The sequence below is a fragment of the Penaeus monodon genome, chromosome 7 (genome assembly GCF_015228065.2).
Source record: "Penaeus monodon isolate SGIC_2016 chromosome 7, NSTDA_Pmon_1, whole genome shotgun sequence".
NCBI classification, from domain to species: Eukaryota; Metazoa; Arthropoda; class Malacostraca; order Decapoda; family Penaeidae; genus Penaeus; species Penaeus monodon.
Genome location: NC_051392.1, coordinates 1,143,991 through 1,161,490, shown reverse-complemented (window position 1 = coordinate 1,161,490; position 17,500 = coordinate 1,143,991). Strand labels below are relative to the sequence as shown.

General features: G+C 37.3%; 1 protein-coding gene across 1 annotated transcript; it reads right to left on the bottom strand.

The window, feature by feature from the left end:
- Window positions 1-850: 850 nt before the first annotated feature.
- LOC119574943 (glycerol-3-phosphate phosphatase-like) lies at window positions 851-8,612 on the bottom strand. Its single transcript, XM_037922230.1, has 6 exons — window positions 8,406-8,612; window positions 5,902-6,071; window positions 5,171-5,308; window positions 2,047-2,263; window positions 1,633-1,774; window positions 851-1,165 (listed from the first exon to the last, which is right to left on the bottom strand). Exons 1-6 carry the CDS (start codon window positions 8,488-8,490, stop codon window positions 955-957), a joined length of 963 nt encoding a protein of 320 aa, XP_037778158.1. The 5' UTR covers window positions 8,491-8,612; the 3' UTR covers window positions 851-954.
- Between the last annotated feature and the right edge of the window lie 8,888 nt (window positions 8,613-17,500).

Sequence of the window (17,500 nt, the reverse complement as noted above, 5' to 3'; positions counted from 1 at the left end):
TATATCACATGATATTATATAAACTCTTATTACCGATAGAGTTAAGTGCTACATTTTGGTCGTCAGATGCAATTTATGCAAATTGATTTACTATGGTTAACAAGAAGGTAAATCTGCAGGACGTATAATTAACAGAGCCTTGCAGAACCATGAATCACTGAACAATATTAATCTTTGGTAAACAAAATAACATGTATATAAATGCTCGCAAGCATACAAAATATTACAAAATCTACAGTTTCATAGAATACTTTAATATAAAGTAAAGGCTATGGAAGAAGGTAAGATTTTGCATATCTTTGAAAGCATGAATATGCCATTTTGTGTGAATATATACACATAGCAAACCTAAATTACCTAACATACTATAGAAAAAGCTCTATCACTCACTACATATGCCATCAATTCCTATAAACTCAATACAAAAAGTCACTACTGTCTGTCATCCAAGCAATGCAGAATATAAATATTCATACTTCGCAAAGCAATGGTAAATATATGTTGGTTTACATGACTGGCTAATAAAAGTGCTTCCTCAAAACAAGATTACATATACCATCATACTACACATGTATACATAATAAAAAAAAGAAAGGCAAACACAAAGTTTACATGTGAATAAAGACCAAAAATTAAAACAAACAGACTCACTTACAATATTATAAATGGTAAAAATAATAATAATAATGATAATAAACTTGTCGGTGACAGTATGTCTCATCGCTCATCTTCAACTGTAAATCATACTTAAAATACCATCTACTCTCAATCACATCCAACAATACGCCTTCTCTAAGTAGTCAGAAGTTTGTTGCCTCAGTCCTGTTGCCTCAGTTCTGTTGCCTCAGTCCTGTTGCCTCAGTCCTGTTGCCTCAGTCCTGTTGCCTCAGTTCTGTTGCCTAGTTCTGTTGCCTCAGTTCTGTTGCCTCAGTCCTGTTGCCTCAGTCCTGTTGCCTAGTTCTGTTGCTCGTTCACCCCCCCATTCACTTGCTCGTCCATAAGGGTGAGGATATCTCCAAGGGACTGTAGGTAGAAGAGTGGCAGCTGCTTCTGCTTCTGGGGGTCTTGTGGTAGCTCGCGGGCTTCCATGAGGGTAGAGACCCCACTCAGAACCAAGATGCTCCACATGCCACTCTCATTGCCGAACAGAATGTCTGTGTGTAGTCTGCAATGTTGCAAAAGGCACTTGTACAATGGATATCTTTTTTTTCTTCTTCTTCTTTTTTCTATTAAGAATTTAGAATGTTTAACTGAGCTTCTGTAGTACAAAAATTTCTTTTATTTGTAGTGTGCGCAATGGCTATCTTCTTGTGTACAAACTGGTAATATTTTTGTAGGAATTTTATTACTGCTTTATTTTGTTGAAAGCATTTGATTTGAAACTTTTCCTAACATTATAGCTCTCATATTATTTTGTAAGTCAATACTATGTGAATAATTCCTTATCTATGAATAATATATGTTTTCATTTTCTACATTTAGTTTTGTTATTATTATATGAAACTGATTTCATGTACAACATAACCAGTAACTTCATGTAAACCAATAACAAAGTATATTACGTATTTACCTTAATAGACCACCACCACCAAAAGCATCCTCCCTTCATCCCCAAACTATGAATTCACTTACGTGTCCCCGAAGAGCAGCGTCTTCTCAGGCTGGAGGTTGAAACGAGCTTGTAGCATGTGGAAGATGTTGAGCGAAGGCTTGCCCATGACCCGTGCTGGGCGCTCTGCGGCCGCCTCTATGGCATTGACTATGACACCAGCAGCTGGAAGTTGTGTATTTTATTTTGTTAAGAGTTTTATGACATCTTTATAGATTTTACTCCTCTTTAGTGATTTTTCCAATCAAACTTCTTATCTGGTGATTCTGTATGGCAAATTACATTCTCTGCTTTTCTACAGCTGCATATAAAAAAAAACATCCATTACTGTCTATGTTCACAAATACCTATGTATCCTTTGGGAATATTCAAGCTGCAAGAATGAATATAATACCTATAAACGCATAAAAGTATGAATATATTTATTCAGAGCTCACCTGGCAAGTGATAATTGGTTCCCTGCACTATGTACTTCTCATCAGTGTTTGTAGCTATGAACAAGCACTCTGGGTCCTTGAGGTAACATGTGGCCCGGAGGAGCTTGTCATAGTTGAAATCTCTGTCGAAGCCAACAACTACAGCCCCAACGTCAGGGTCGAGGCCTAACTTCCCCTCAACTACGGCATTGTACAGGGGGCCTTCAATCGTTTCAGGCTGGAAGTGAAAATGCAGAGACTTTAATAAGGGTACTGATTAAAAACTATTGGTTACTGATTCATGATCTATAACTCTTGTAAGAATGAATATGTGAATACATGTGTATTATAGGATGTAGATTTTGCCAGGGTCATATAAACAATAAATATACATCTATTACCTCCCTAAAATCTCCCTTTACTATGAATATGCCAATTTAACTCATATCGTCTGCTCTGACATTCACGATATAAATGCATTTAGACATTAAATAAAACAGCTACAACATAAGTCAATAAAGGAACCTAACATGAAACCAACCCAGGTATTTGTTGTCGTTGCTGTCGGTAAATGAGTGTTATTTCTGTCTGTGATTACATATCATTAGAGGTAGAACAGTAGTGACAGTCGTGGTGGGTGCAGGCAGCGCAAATGGAATAAGTAATGTGGTGCTCAGGAAGTGCTTGTATATTATGAATGTTCAGTTAAATGCCTTTTATATAGAGCTCTACTGTGTGCAGATTTGTTGCATCTTACCGATTTAGAGAAATTCACACTGCTTTCCTCATCCCTTTCCCGTCACTAGTAGATTTTCATATTTTTTCATTGATCTAAAGTTCAAGCTTATCTTTTCATGTTCCAGCTACTCTTTTATTATCATAATTTTTTATTGTGTTGTATGAGGAACCAATTAATGTCTTTCCTTATTGGAATCCTTTATATAAAGAGGTTTCAGTTGTGCCAATTACGTACACAGGGATGCTTCTAAAATTATTTAGGTTCATTAGGACTCTTTGTGTGTGTGTGTGTGTGTGTGTGTGTGTGTGTGTGTGTGTGTGTGTGTGTGTGTGTGTGTGTGTGTGTGTGTGTGTGTGTGTGTGTGTGTGTGTGTGTGTGTGTGTGTTTGTGTGTGTGTGTGTGTGTGTGTGTGTGTGTGTGTGTGTGTGTGTGTGTGTGTGTGTGTGTGTGTGTGTGTGTGCATGTGACAAAAGTCTTCAGGGTATTTCTATTTGTAGTACAAGTAAATAAATAATAAAACATAGTACTTTTAAAACAGCACTTTCACCCAAAAATAAAGTAAATTAACAGTATGTAACACAACTTCTTATTTTTTTTATTCATCAAACAAAAATATTCAGCTATGATCAGCTTTAGCAATAATGTAATGCATTCAGTGAAAGTCATTCAAATAGTACAAGCAAGTTACATTTTAAACTTCTCACATGGTATTTTTAACATATATATATATATATATATATATATATATATATATATATATATATATATATATATATATATATATATTATCATCACAAAATATTACATGTTCCATTTATATAAACCATATAATAAATATAAAATTCATACATTAAGTGGTATTTGTTTATAAATTCCTGTTATCATATTCATTCAGAGTTGAAAATCAATTCACCAGTAATTCATTCTGTTATTCTTTGATTGACTGTAGTTATTCATTCATTGATCCATCAGTCAATTCATTCATATTCTGGTCTTTTTACATTCATTTTATACATTCAGTCATTTCTTCATCTTACCTCTTTGTCTATTTTGTGTCTGGCAATCTATCTTTTTTTATCTGTTCTTCCAATTTATTTATCTACTTTTATATTTTCATCCATCCATCATTACATTTTTGTTGTCATTCATATTATTTGTGTTCATTTACAGGACCATACAACCTGCGTGTATTTACAAAACGATAAACAACTGCATACTAGGAAAAGTTTTGTTACTATATAAAGCACGTTCCTATAGATTAATAAACTAATCTATGGCAGGGTATACTTACACAGTACATTTTTTACACTAATACCTGTACACTAATATGCGTACATCTATTTATGAAAAACCACACACCATCACTATTGCTACTTAACCACAATGTTAAATAAACTTCCAACTGTGTGAGTGAAAGTACAGAAAAGGAGCAAATATTCAATTGTAATGGTAACGGTGATAATAGACCAAACCAGCATGTTATTTATTGGTTATATATTAACGTTCTAAACTCGTACAAGAAAAGGTGGAGCTGATTACAAGTGAGAGACTCAAGGTTTTGGGAAAAGCACTAATATTGATTGTAATATCAATAATATATTAAGCCAGCATGTTATACAGTGGTTATTAAATTTCTAAAGTTGTAGATGACATTACGAAACTGATAACAGATGAAAGACTCAAGCACTAAGCTGCTACTGACTTGAAATCAAGTGTAGATTCATTCCTAAGACTCTTCATATTAGTTGACTACACTGGCCATTAATTCACCATGATCTGAAACTGAAATCGGCACACTTTGCATAGAGAAATTGTTAAGTATACTGTTGTTTCTGGAGCTGTAAGTCACTCCGGTGATGCATCTGGCACTGTGGCACTGTAAGTCATTCCTGTGAGGCATCTGAACTCCTATCAAGACTTTCAAAGCACAGAGATTATTTGACATATTTCATGCATTAAGAAATCACAGGTTGAATAGCTCTAAATACCCTGTACCTGTCGGAGCACATAAACCTTCTGCTGTAATATATAGCTTTGGAAATGAAATATCTTGCATTTTAGGGAAGAGTAGGTGGGGAAGGTAAAAAATGGTTGGGGGAAAAAAGTAAACTAGATAAAGAATGGACAGAAGAAGGAAGAATGAGAGGATTTATAGAACTGTAAGAGAGGGAAGAAGCGGAATCATAAAACCATTATGGGAAAATACCTCCTGCTTTTTTTGTAAACTATTCTCTCACCCTAATATGATAACTACCATCTGAAACATCAAGAAAACAAACACACCAATAGAGAGCTGCCTCGTTTCATATAGAGTAAAACATCTAATAAGAAAAAAGGAAAAAAAGACCAAAAATCATTATAAACAAAGAAAAATCAAGCACATAAAAAAGACAGTATAATACTTACTCCAGTACCAATGGTAGTAATTCCGACTTTCTGAATCTCCTCTGCGAGACCGGCAGAACCTATGATGTAAGCCTTCTTGCTGAAGCCGATTTCCTTGAGGTATTGTGCCGCAATGTACGGGGAACTTAGGATGTGGTCCTGGAAATCAACGGTGGATTTTGAGTCGTGTTAAGAGGGAGAAAAGAGAGGGAGTTGTGTTGAATTTATAAAAGAGAACGTTATAATGAAAGGGGGGGGGGATGAGTAAAGTCATGTTGAGAAAAAAAAAAAAAAGTTATGCTGAAGTTACATGAGAGAAATTTACATTTGAATGAAAGTAGAAAAAATATACAGAAATTGCAAAAATGAAAAAAAATATTCCAGTCTCCTTCCTTTATTTTCTCTCCCTCTTCCCTTCCTTTATTCTCTCTCTCCGTCTCCCTTTCTCCTTCCTTTATTCTCTCTCCCTCTCTCTTGCTCTCTCCTTTATTCTGTCTTCCATTCTCTCTTCCCTCCCTCAATTATCACTCTCTCTCTCATTCTACTTCCTTCATCATGAGATATCTCACCCTTCCCCTATTCCCTTCCACAATTTTCTCTCCTTCTCTCCTTTCTCCTCCTCCTCCTCGTTCACACCTCCTCTCACCTTTGTCTTCCTCCTCTCCTTTGTCTTCCTTCTCCTCTCCTTTGTCTTCCTCCTCCCCTCCTTTCTCCTCCTCCTCCTCCTCCTCCTCGCTGCCAGCTCCCCTCACCTTCTCCACGCTGAATCCCAGCTGCCGGCACTTGGCGAAGTAGTGGTCCTGGGTTTTGGTGGAGTTGTTGGTGATGAGGAATATTCTCTTGCCCATCTGCTTGAGGCGCTCCAGGGCCTCGCGGGAGCGGGGGATGACGTCCATGCCCTGGGCTCCCTGCCATAGGACGCCTGCAAGGACAGCATGTTAGGGAAGGCGAGGCATAGGGTTGGGGAATGCGAAGAGGGAAGAGAATAGAAGGGTAGAAAATATTCAGTGCAAGGAAAAGGGAAGGTAAATCAATGAAATGTTATGGGGTTCATTCATGAGAATAAATTTAGTGGAAGGAAAAGGAAGTAGTAGTAAATCAAGGACATGTTATAGGGTTCATTATTGAGAAAAGATTTAGTGAAGGAAAAGGGAAAGGTAGGTATGGGGTTGGGGAATGAGAAGAGAGAAGAGAATAGAAGGAAAGAAGGTATTCAGTGCAAGGAAAAGGGAAGGTAAATCAAGGACATGTTATGCGGTTCATTCATGAGAATATATTTAGTGAAAGGAAAAGGAATTTTTAAATCAAGGACATGCTATGCGGTTCATTCATGAGAATAGATTTAGTGAAGGAAAAGGGGAAGGTAGGTATGGGGTTGAATAATGAGAATAGTTTTTAAGTTTTGGTGGGAAAAGTCTGTTAGGATTTACTAACGGGCCAAATTCGAGTTAGCTTCTTTTAGTGAAGGAAAAGGAAAGGCTCTTAGAGAAAGGGAGGTATGTGGTTGGTGAGAATGGCTTAGGTCATTAGATGTAGCAGAGTTGGCAAATCAGAGGATGCTAATTTTAGTGCATAAATTTAGTGAAAAAAAGTTGTTTTAATGTGATACATTAGTTAGGTTTACAGTATGGAAATGGAGAAATCAAATACTTTATTGAGACAAAAAAAAAAAATAAATAAATAAATAATAATAAGAAATAAACAATAAATTATAATCTAATAGTTTTTTTTAAGATGATATTTACATGTTTCTATTAATATGAAATAAAAATGGATTAATCACTGGAATTAATATTAGGTTAAAATACCTTTGATTTGATTATGAAATGAGAATAAATGTTCAAATTTTTATCAATGATGTCAAACATTTTTTTTCATTTTTGTTAATGGTTTACAAGTCATATTCACCTGACTTCGGGGATAAAACGGAAATTATTATTGCTAATGATATAAAAATTAAATTAACAAGGGCCTAATGAGATAAAACAGCCCTCATTACTGTACTGTTAATGAGAAATAAGGATATCATATGCAATATATAAGTGGCCATTAAAAAATAAATGTAGAAAAAGAGTATGAATGAAAATGAATGACTTAAATATAAAGTCTAAAGTCTACAGCGCTTATATATAATATATATCTATATATATAATATAATATATATAATATATATATATATATAATATATATATTATTATACATATATATATATTATATATATATATATATATATACATATATATATATATATTTATTTATTTATTTATTTATTTATCTATTTATTAATATCCCCCATTATATATATCCTTCTGCTACCATACTAACCATATGTCTAGCTTATTGGAAATAAAACATGAAATAAATAGATTTACTTATGATAAGGAAACGGAAAATATCTTCATGGCTTCTATAGTAATGTCCTGAATTTTAGGAAGAAAGAAGAAAATTGTCTGTATTTTTCTTATTGTTATTATAGTAGAGTATATAATTTTTGTAATGAGAGACAGAAAAACATATATATTACTTAAAAACTCAATATATATATATTTTTTTTATTGTGAATATTAACATATTTGAACAAATATCTACCTATTTAAGCCTTAAAACTTCTGTATAATAAACTATGCTATTTTATATATAATATTTATACACAGAATAAAGAAACATTCATAAACAAATAAACAAAATGAATCACATTTAATTTCTATTCACATTTCATAAAAAAAAAAAACTGAATTAATTCTGCATTTTAAGCAGGGCACAAACTTATTTTTAATCGCTGCCAATTTTAACTCCGCGAAATAGGTCAACGGCCTGAAAACAGGAATGGCGTCCGTTTTCTGTTTTCCTTATATCTTATTTCAGCATAATGTTTCAGTATAATCTAAGTTTAGTATAATGTAAGATTTCGGTGTAATCAAATTTCTGTATAATCTAATTTCAGTGTAATTATAATATTTCAGTATGATCTAATTTCAGTATAATATAATAATTTATTATAATATACTATTTCAGTATAATATGATAATTCAGTATAATGTTATTTCACTACTTCTTGTCTAATTTCCAACACTATTCCAACACTGTTTCAACAATACACTTTATTACATATACATACATACTTTTCATAACCCATTTTCTACATTCACTTAACGAAGCACTTACTCTGATATAAAATTCAGCTTTCCTCTGTAGCATATATAGATCAGACTAACAAATACATTATACAAATAAAAAAAATAAAAAAAATACTCACCATCACAGTCTAATAATACAGTATCAATTTCAGAGAGTAACTGTATCAGGGAATCCCGATCCATGGACATAGGAAGCGTTTCCATTGCGCTGGGGTGTATTAACTCGAGGGAGAGAGAGAGAGAGAGAGAGATAAAGAGGGAGACACACACACGAGAGAGTGTCTTGGGTTCGAGCTCTGCTCACGGACTGGCCTCCCGTCGTGAGGGATTCAAAAATAACCTGTGAATAAGGAGGGGTCTCCTCTCCCCCTCCTCCTTCTTCTCACAGATTCACCCTCCCCTCCTCTCTCTCTCTCTCTCTCTCTCTCTCTCTCTCTCTCTCTCTCACTCACTCACTTTCTCCCCTCCTCTCTCTGTTTCTTTCTCTCTCACTTTCTCCCCTCCTCTCTCTGTCTTCCGGTTCCTCTCCTCCCCTTCGCAATATCTTTCTCTATTTCTCTCTCTCTCGGTTTCTCTCCTCCTCTCTCTCTATTAATCCCCTCCTCTCTCTCTCTCTCTCTCTCTCTCTCTCTCTCTCTCTCTCTCTCTCTCTCTCTCTCTCTCTCTCTCTCTCTCTCTCTCTCTCTCTCTCTCTCTCTCTTCTTCTTCTTCTTCTTCTTCTTCTTCTTCTTCTTCGTCTTCGTCTTCGTCAGCAATAATAATAATAATAATAATAATAATAATAATAATAATAATAATAATAATAATAACAATAATATAATAATAATAATAATAATAATAATAATAATAATAATAATGATAATAATAACAACAACAACAACAACAACAATAATAATAATAATAATAATATTATTATTATTATTATTATTATTGTTATTATTATCATATCACCTACTTTCTCTCCTTCTCCTCTCCTCCTCCTCCTCCTCCTCCTCCTCCTTCTTCTTCTTCTTCTTCTTTCTCCTCCTCCTCCTTCTTCTTCTTCTTCTTCTTCTTCTTCTTCTTCTTCTTCTTCTTCTTCTTCTCCTTCTTCCTCCTCCTTCTCCTCCTCCTCTACCTCCCCCTCCTCCCCTTATCCTCCTCTTCGTTCCCACTCCCCTCTCCCACCTCCCCTCCTCCTCCCCCACTCCCCTCTCCCACCTCCCCTCCTCCTCCCCCACTCCCCTCTCCCACTCCCCCTCCTCCTCCCCCATTCTCCTCATCCCCTTCCACTCTCCTCCTCATCCTCCTCTCCCTCCCCCTCCCCCCTGCTCCCCTTTCCTCCCCTCCCCTCCCCTCCCCTCCCCTCCCCCTCCTCCCCACTCCCTCTTCGCCCTCCTAATTGCCATACGAATCGCACATAATTACTCGCATTTTCTTTAACATTGTTTGCCTTGTAAACTGTGTGCGAGGATGTTAATTTCTGTTTTGGGAAAAGTGTTTTGAATTGTTGGCTTATATAGACATTATTTCGTTAGATTTTTTTTCCTTTTTTCTTGTTCTTCCCTTTTTCTTTCTTTTTCTTTCTTTTCTATTTCGTTCTTTAAAGAAGCATGGAGAGAAAGAAGAGATCTGCAGGTGGATACGAGCACACAGTCTTTGTAACAAGAATCTGTAACAAGAAACTTCTTCATTGCATAGTTGTAACCCTATATCCTGAGAAAAAAATATATATATAATTGTCAAGGTGATCAATATAACAAAAGTGGTACACTTGCAAATTGTTTGGTCTTTGTGAGATAAAAGGAAATTACAGCATATGATATTAGTTTACACAAGTTACCCCTTGCATGCCAGACGGCCCGCTATTTCCGGCCTCAAGGCGGCCCAGTGCCACCCCGTATATTCGATTCGTATAAGATAAGCGAAATAAAAAGAGCCACAAGGTTATGTTGCCGATTTGCTTATTGGTAGCAACGTAAAAAGAATGATAATAAATTGATAAATAAAAAAATGAATATAAAGAGTATATATATAAAATAATATATATATATTTTATATATATTATATATATATATATATTATATATATATATGTATATATATATATATATATATATATATATATATATATATATATATATATAAGTGATTTTAAAGACTAGGTTTGCGCAGGATATACATTACTATTAAAGAGAAAGGCTTCAATAAGTAATTATAATATGTAAAATAGCAGAGCTTACTGAGCGACAAAGGTAAATGGAGTCAGCCTACAATGTCTCGTGTAAACAAGCTTTATAGGTCAGTGCAAGGTTCTGTTGGCGAGAATATGACATTCTCCTCAGAGACGTAGGAAAAAGAGGTAAAAATAAGTTTCCTGTAAACTGTCTACGGACTGTCTGCCAAAGGTGAAAAATTGCGCTTGCGTGCTTGCTTATTCTGCTTTTCTTTTCTTGTTTTTTTCTTTCCTTCTTCTAGGTGTGTGTGATTTGCTGTAAGGAATGGATGGTTGACATTATAAATACTCCGGTGGCTGTTTGCTTTGGGAATCGGAGCGCGACGCTGCTCCTGAAAACTTTCTGGCTGGGTAGATTTTGTAAATATTTATGACCCTCAGCCTCTTTATCTCTTTATCTATCTATCTTCCTCCTCTTTCTCTTCTCTCTCTCTCTCTCTCTCTCTCTCTCTCTCTCTCTCTCTCTCTCTCTCTCTCTCTCATTCTTTCTCTCATATGCTATTTTTTCTCTAAGCCATTTTTTCTCTTCTCCCACCTCCTTCTTCCCTTTTTTCTCCCTTCCCCTTTCCTTCCCTCTGCCTCTCGTCTCCTCTCATCTCACTACACTTGATGTTCTTATTTTTTCCTCCATCCCCTTTTGTCTCTCTTTTTCCCTGTCTCTTTTTCCTCTTTTCTTCCCTCTTCTTCCTTCCTTTTCTTCTCCCTTCCTTCTCTTCCTCCTTCGTCGTCCTCCCTCCCTTATTTGTTTCGCTTTATTTCCCTCTTCTTTCCTCTTATTTTATTTCTTTTTTTTCTTCTTTCTACTTCTCATCCCTTTTTCTTTCTCTCTTCTTTCCTCCCTCTTCTATCTCCGTGCTTCCCTTTCCTCCTCTTTCCTTCTCTCTCTTTCTCCCTCTCTTTCTCTCTCCCTTTCCTCCCATCTCTCGCTCTCTTCCTCCCTTCTTCGCTTCCTCCCTCTTCCCAGTCCCCCTACTCCCTTCTCTCTTTCCCTCTCTCCCCCTCTCCATCCCTTCCCCCCCCTTTTCTCCTCCCCCTCTCACCCCTCTCCCCTCCCTCTCTCCCTCCTTCCTCTCTCTCTCTCTCTCTCTCTCTCTCTCTCACTCACACCTCTCTCTCTCTCCTCCCTCTCTCCCTCCTTTCTCTCTCTCTCTCCCTCCCACTCACGTCTCTCTCTCTCTCTCTCCTCCCTCTCTCTCTCCCTCCCACTCACACCTCTCTCTCTCTCCTTCCCACTCACGCCTCTCTCTCTCTCCTCCTCTCTCTCTCCCTCCCACTCACCTCTCTCTCTCTCCCTCCCACTCACGCCTCTCTCTCTCTCCTCCCTCTCTCTCTCCCTCCCACTCACGCCTCTCTCTCTCTCTCCCTCCCACTCACGCCTCTCTCTCTCTCCTCCCTCTCTCTCTCTCTCTCCCACTCACGCCTCTCTCTCTCTCATCCCTCTCTCTCTCCCTCCCACTCACGCCTCTCTCTCTCTCCTCCCTCTCTCTCTCCCTCTCACTCACACCTCTCTCTCTCTCTCCCTCCCTCTCAACTCACACTCTCTCTCTCTCTCCCACTCACGCCTCTCTCTCTCTCCTCCTCCTCTCTCTCTCTCCCTCCCACTCACACCTCTCTCTCTCTCTCCCTCCCACTCACACCTTCTCTCTTTCTCCCTCCCACTCACGCCTCTCTCTCTCTCCTCCTCTCTCTCTCTCTCACTCACGCCTCTCTCTCTCTCCTCCCTCTCTCTCTCCCTCCCACTCACGCCTCTCTCTCTATCTCTCCCACTCACGCCTCTCTCTCTCTCTCCTCCCTCTCTCTCTCCCTCCCACTTACGCCTCTCTCTCTATCCTCCCTCTCTCTCTCCCTCCCACTCACGCCTCTCTCTCTATCTTCCCTCTCTCTCTCCCTCCCACTCACACCTCTCTCCCCTCTGACACGTCGAGGGGAAAGACCACAGCCACGGGCGCGAGGGGAAACCACCACACTATTTATAGGAATGCCGTAAGAGGCAAATTTTGAATTCTATTGCGTCACGTCAGCCGCGTCAGCCGAAGCGAGGGAAAATAGTTACGGAGATCTGTGTGACATTTTATTTTTCTTCGTTGTGTGTGTGTGTGAGTGTGTGTGTGTGGCCTTTGTTTGTCTGTCTGTTTGTTGGTCCCTTTGTTTTTTTTTTTGTTTTTTTTTCATTTATTGTCATATTTCTATTTATTAATGTTATTTATCTATTTATTTTTATTGTATATATATATATATTTTTTTTTTTTTTTTTTTGGGGGGGGAGGGCACGTTTGTCTTTGTGCGTTTTTTTTTCTCTCCCCTCTTTCTTTCGTTTTTTTTTTCCTTTGTGAGTTCTTGGTTTAGTTTTCTATTTTTTCCTTTCTCTCTCTCTCTCTCTTCTCTCTTTCTTCCTTTTTTCTCTCTCTCTCTCTCTCTTTCTTACTTTCCATCTCCCTCTCCCTCTCCTTCTCTCTCTCTCTCTCTCTCTCTCTCTCTCATTTCTCACAGACCAAAACGTAACAGAAACACATCAATCAAGCCAACCCCGTTACACCCTCGATGCCATCACGTCCGATTTAATTACCTTTTACATCTTTTACTTATCTTTTACACAGGTTTATTTTCACTGATTCGTTTGTTTGCTCGGGCGGCGTGAAGTGGCAATTAGCGACCATCCTCTCATAAGGTGAGGATGGAGCAATTGGAATAAACATTTGTGTTTACCTTTATCAGTGAGGGAAATTGGGAGAGAGAGGGAGGGAGGGAGGGAGGGAGGGAGAGAGAGAGAGGGAGAGAGAGGGAGGGAAGGAGAGAGAGAGAGAGAGAGAGAGAGAGAGAGAGAGAGAGAGAGAGAGGAGAGAGAGAGAGAGAGAGAGAGAGAGAGAGAGAGAGAGAGAGAGAGAGAGAGAGAGAGAGAAAGAGAGAGAGAGAGAGGGGGGGGGGGTTGAGGAAGTGTGAGAGATAGCTGGTTAGATGAGGAATCACAAATAGACACGAGGATACATACATACATACATAATACATACAAACATACAGAGAGACAGCGAGAGAGGAGAACGGAAAAGAGATAGAGAGAAAAAGAAAGAAAGAAGGAAAGGAAGAAAGAAAAATACTAACAGACAGACAAAGAGAAACAAAATGAAAGAAAGAACACATTTCCAACTTCAGGCATATATATATATATATATATATATATATATATATATATATATATATATATATATATATATATATATATATATATATATATATATATACTCTCTATTTCCGCGTCCTGATGATATCAAGAGTTTCTTCCGAGCGACACAAAGACGTGGTAAACAGCGCGACATAAACGGGGTTGTTGAATGACTTTTCAGGGATAACAATTTTAGTTTACGCGGTTTCTTTGTGTGTGTATTTTATATATGCATATATATGTTTATACATACATACATATATACATATATATAGATAGATAGATAGATAGATAGATAGATAGACAGACAGATATATATATATAATATATATATATGTATATATGTATACATTATATATATATATATTATATATATATATATACTATATATATATATATATATATATATAATATATATATATATATACATATATCATACATATACACATACATATATATGTATATATATGAGTATATATAAACACACACATACATACATATATGTATTTAAACATGTACATAAATACATATATGTATGAAAAGGAAAACGGCAACTAAAAAATGAAAATAATTCGTGACGTTTCGAACTCTTCACGAGTCTGAAGAGGAACTCGTGAAGAGTTCGAAACGTCACGAATTATTTTCATTTCTTACTGTGGCGGTTTTCCTTCTCATCTCTGTGTACATGTTATTGTGTTTGTGTTTGTATCACATACATATTTGCATACACACACATACATGCATATATGTATATATACATATACACACACATACATACACGCACACACACACACACACACACAGATAGATGGATTGATAGACAGACACAGAGAGACAGACAGGTAGATGGTTAGATAAATAGATAGTCATGTACAGACAGACAGACAGATAGATAGGTAGACAGACAGATAGATAGATAAACAGATAGAGAAACAGGTAGATAGATGGATTGATAAACAGGCACAGAGTGACAGACAGAGAGACAGATAGTTAGATAGATAGCCATGTACAGACAGATAGATAGACAGACAGACAGACAGATAGATAAATTGACAGACACAAAGGCAGACAGACAGGCTGACAGACAGATGGTTAGATACATACAGACAGACAGGTAGACAGATAGATAGCTCAATAGGTAGACATACTAATCTTATATGTCACTTTTTTCTTGTTCTTCTTTTTAATCTTTATTTTGTTCTTATATATATCCTCTGATTCGCCAGACCCCGATGACATATGGGAAATGTTCATGATTTCCTGCTGCTTTGAATGCCGTTGCATGATGACCTCGCAGACAATCAGAAGCAGGACTAGTATGAGGAGAGAGGGGAGGAGGGGGAGGAGGGGAGAGGGAGAGGAGGAGGAGGAGAGAGGAGTGAGGAAAGGAAGAGGAGGAGGGGAAGAGGGGAGAGGAGGAGGAGAGAGAGGAGGAGGGAGAAGAGAAGGGGGAGGAGGAGGAGGAGGGAGGAAAGGAGGAGGAGGATGTGGAGGAGGGGTGAGGAAGAGAAGGAGGAGGAGGAGGAGGAGAGGAGGAGGAGGCGGGGAGAGGAAGAAGAAGAAGAAGAAGAAGAAGAAGAAGAAGAAGAAGAAGAAGAAGAAGAAAGAAGAAGAAGAAGAAGAAGAAGAAGAAGAAGAAGAAGAAGAAGAAGAAGAAGAAGAAGAAGAAGAAGAAGAAGAAGAAGAAGAAGAAGAAGAAGAAAGAGGAGGAGGAAGAGGAGGAGGAGGAGGAACAGGAGGAAGAGAAAGGGAGGAGGGGGCAAAGGAGGAGGAGGGAGGGAGGAAAGGGAGGGTAAGGGTGGAGAAGAGGAGGAAGGGGGAAAGGGAGGAGGCAGAGGAGGAGTAGGAGAAGAACCGGAAAAGGAGGAGGAGGAAGAGGATGATAATGAGGAAGAGAGAAGAAGAAAGAGAAGGAGGAAGGAGGAAGGAGGAAGAAGGAGGAAGGATGAGGTAATGGTGAATTAAAGAATGACAGTGGCACTGAATCACAAGGCCATATGTGTGCATGTGCATCCATGTGTGCATGATTGGTCCTGCAGGCACTAGTAGTATTGGTACTATTGGTTGTGATAATGACTGCCACTTCCATGAACAGATAGAGAGAATACCAACTGTAAGGTTTATAGAAATGGTGGATATGTTATGACCTGATGATTAAGAGGAATGAAGCAGAAGTTGTTTTCAAAACTAGAGACATTTTGCAATGACACCTATAGGTGTTCGTAACTCAAGTTATAAGGGTAAAAGTCCAATATTTGTGGTGGGACAAACCTCTATTGTGTTAATAATGGTTAGTGGTTAAAACAAATAAATGTGCTAAACATCAAAGGTCATATAGCACTATGGTAAAGTATTGTGGCAAAAAGAGTAAAAATGAGTTAACATTTGCTGTGTTATGGCCCAACACCAGTTACCAGTATGGTAGACTGACTGACTGAATATATCTTTTTGGATGCCAGAAGCACTGATCTCCATCTTTCCAAATGATAGATAATTCTCTCATATTCATGGATACTGCATTGATTTTTTCTCCAATTATTTCCTTGCTTTTGTTTTAGTTGGTGGTCATTGCTGTTCCAGGATATGTGGATTTAGTTGCACTCTTGGCTTTTTACAGCTTGAAGATAACAAAGCTACATTTTCAGATGCATTGGTCTTCATGATATTCAGCAGAATTTAAAAATATTTTTGTCTTTTATCACAATCAGTGTTTATTCTGTCAAGTTGGTTTGGAAATTCTGCCATGAAGCTGGAATTACAGCTATGTCAGTAGCATAATGAGGATTAGTAATGGATGTGGTAACCAGCTGAAGAGAATCAAACTTAAAACAAATGAATTCAGGTTCAGCAAGTGACAGGAATTATTTGATGAAGTGAAGTCCACTCATGATACGTGCTTAAACTTTCTTACTGTCCACGGTGCTTAACCATTTAAAACTTTTCAGAAAAGGACACTGCATTCAAGAACTGTCTTTGGAGTACTTTCAGCTAAAAACACTCTCTTATGTTAATACCATTGTAGAGAAAAAAAAAACACTTCAAAATAAAACAAACTTTACTTGAAAAGTGAGATGTTATTTTCAAAACCAAACAGGATTTCATCTTCTGGTCAGTCAACTTTATCTTCCAAATGAAATATATTTCATTAATGTGTATTTCTCACATATGTATACATTTGATCATAATACAGGCTACTGTGTATCAAAATCTTAGTTAATACTGGTTTATAAAACAACGGCTATTATCTTGATTTTCAAAAAAGCCGCAATGAATAGTAATATAAAAATCCTACAATAAAATAACACCCCTACATACTCCACTATAGGTTCAGTATCAAATTATACAGAGTGGAACACTGGTAGAGATGAATCACAAATTCTTTTCAGAAATCACTGGATCACATTTTTAATGTGATTTTGAATATCACATATATAATGAATGGCTTTTAAGTACATGTACACATGCTCTCTCTCTCTCTCTCTCTCTCTCTCTCTCTCTCTCTCTCTCTTCTCTCTCTCTCTCTCTCTCTCTCTCTCTCTCTCTCTCTCTCACATGCACACACACACACACACACACACACACACACACAAAAAAAAAATTGATGACTAACAACTAAATTCTTCACATGTCCTGTGGCAGAGTTTTGAAATGTAAAACAGAATTGTGGTACATGAAATAACAACATACACAAAAGCAAAACAAAACAAGATTTTAAAACTTCTTGAATAAAATACAATACAAGGAAGCCTCTCGTGCTCTCACTCGGGAATGTTTTGTGATCTTGAGAAAATTAACTTGAGTTTCTGCCTTATAGATTCTATTCTGTGCAGATTTGACCTC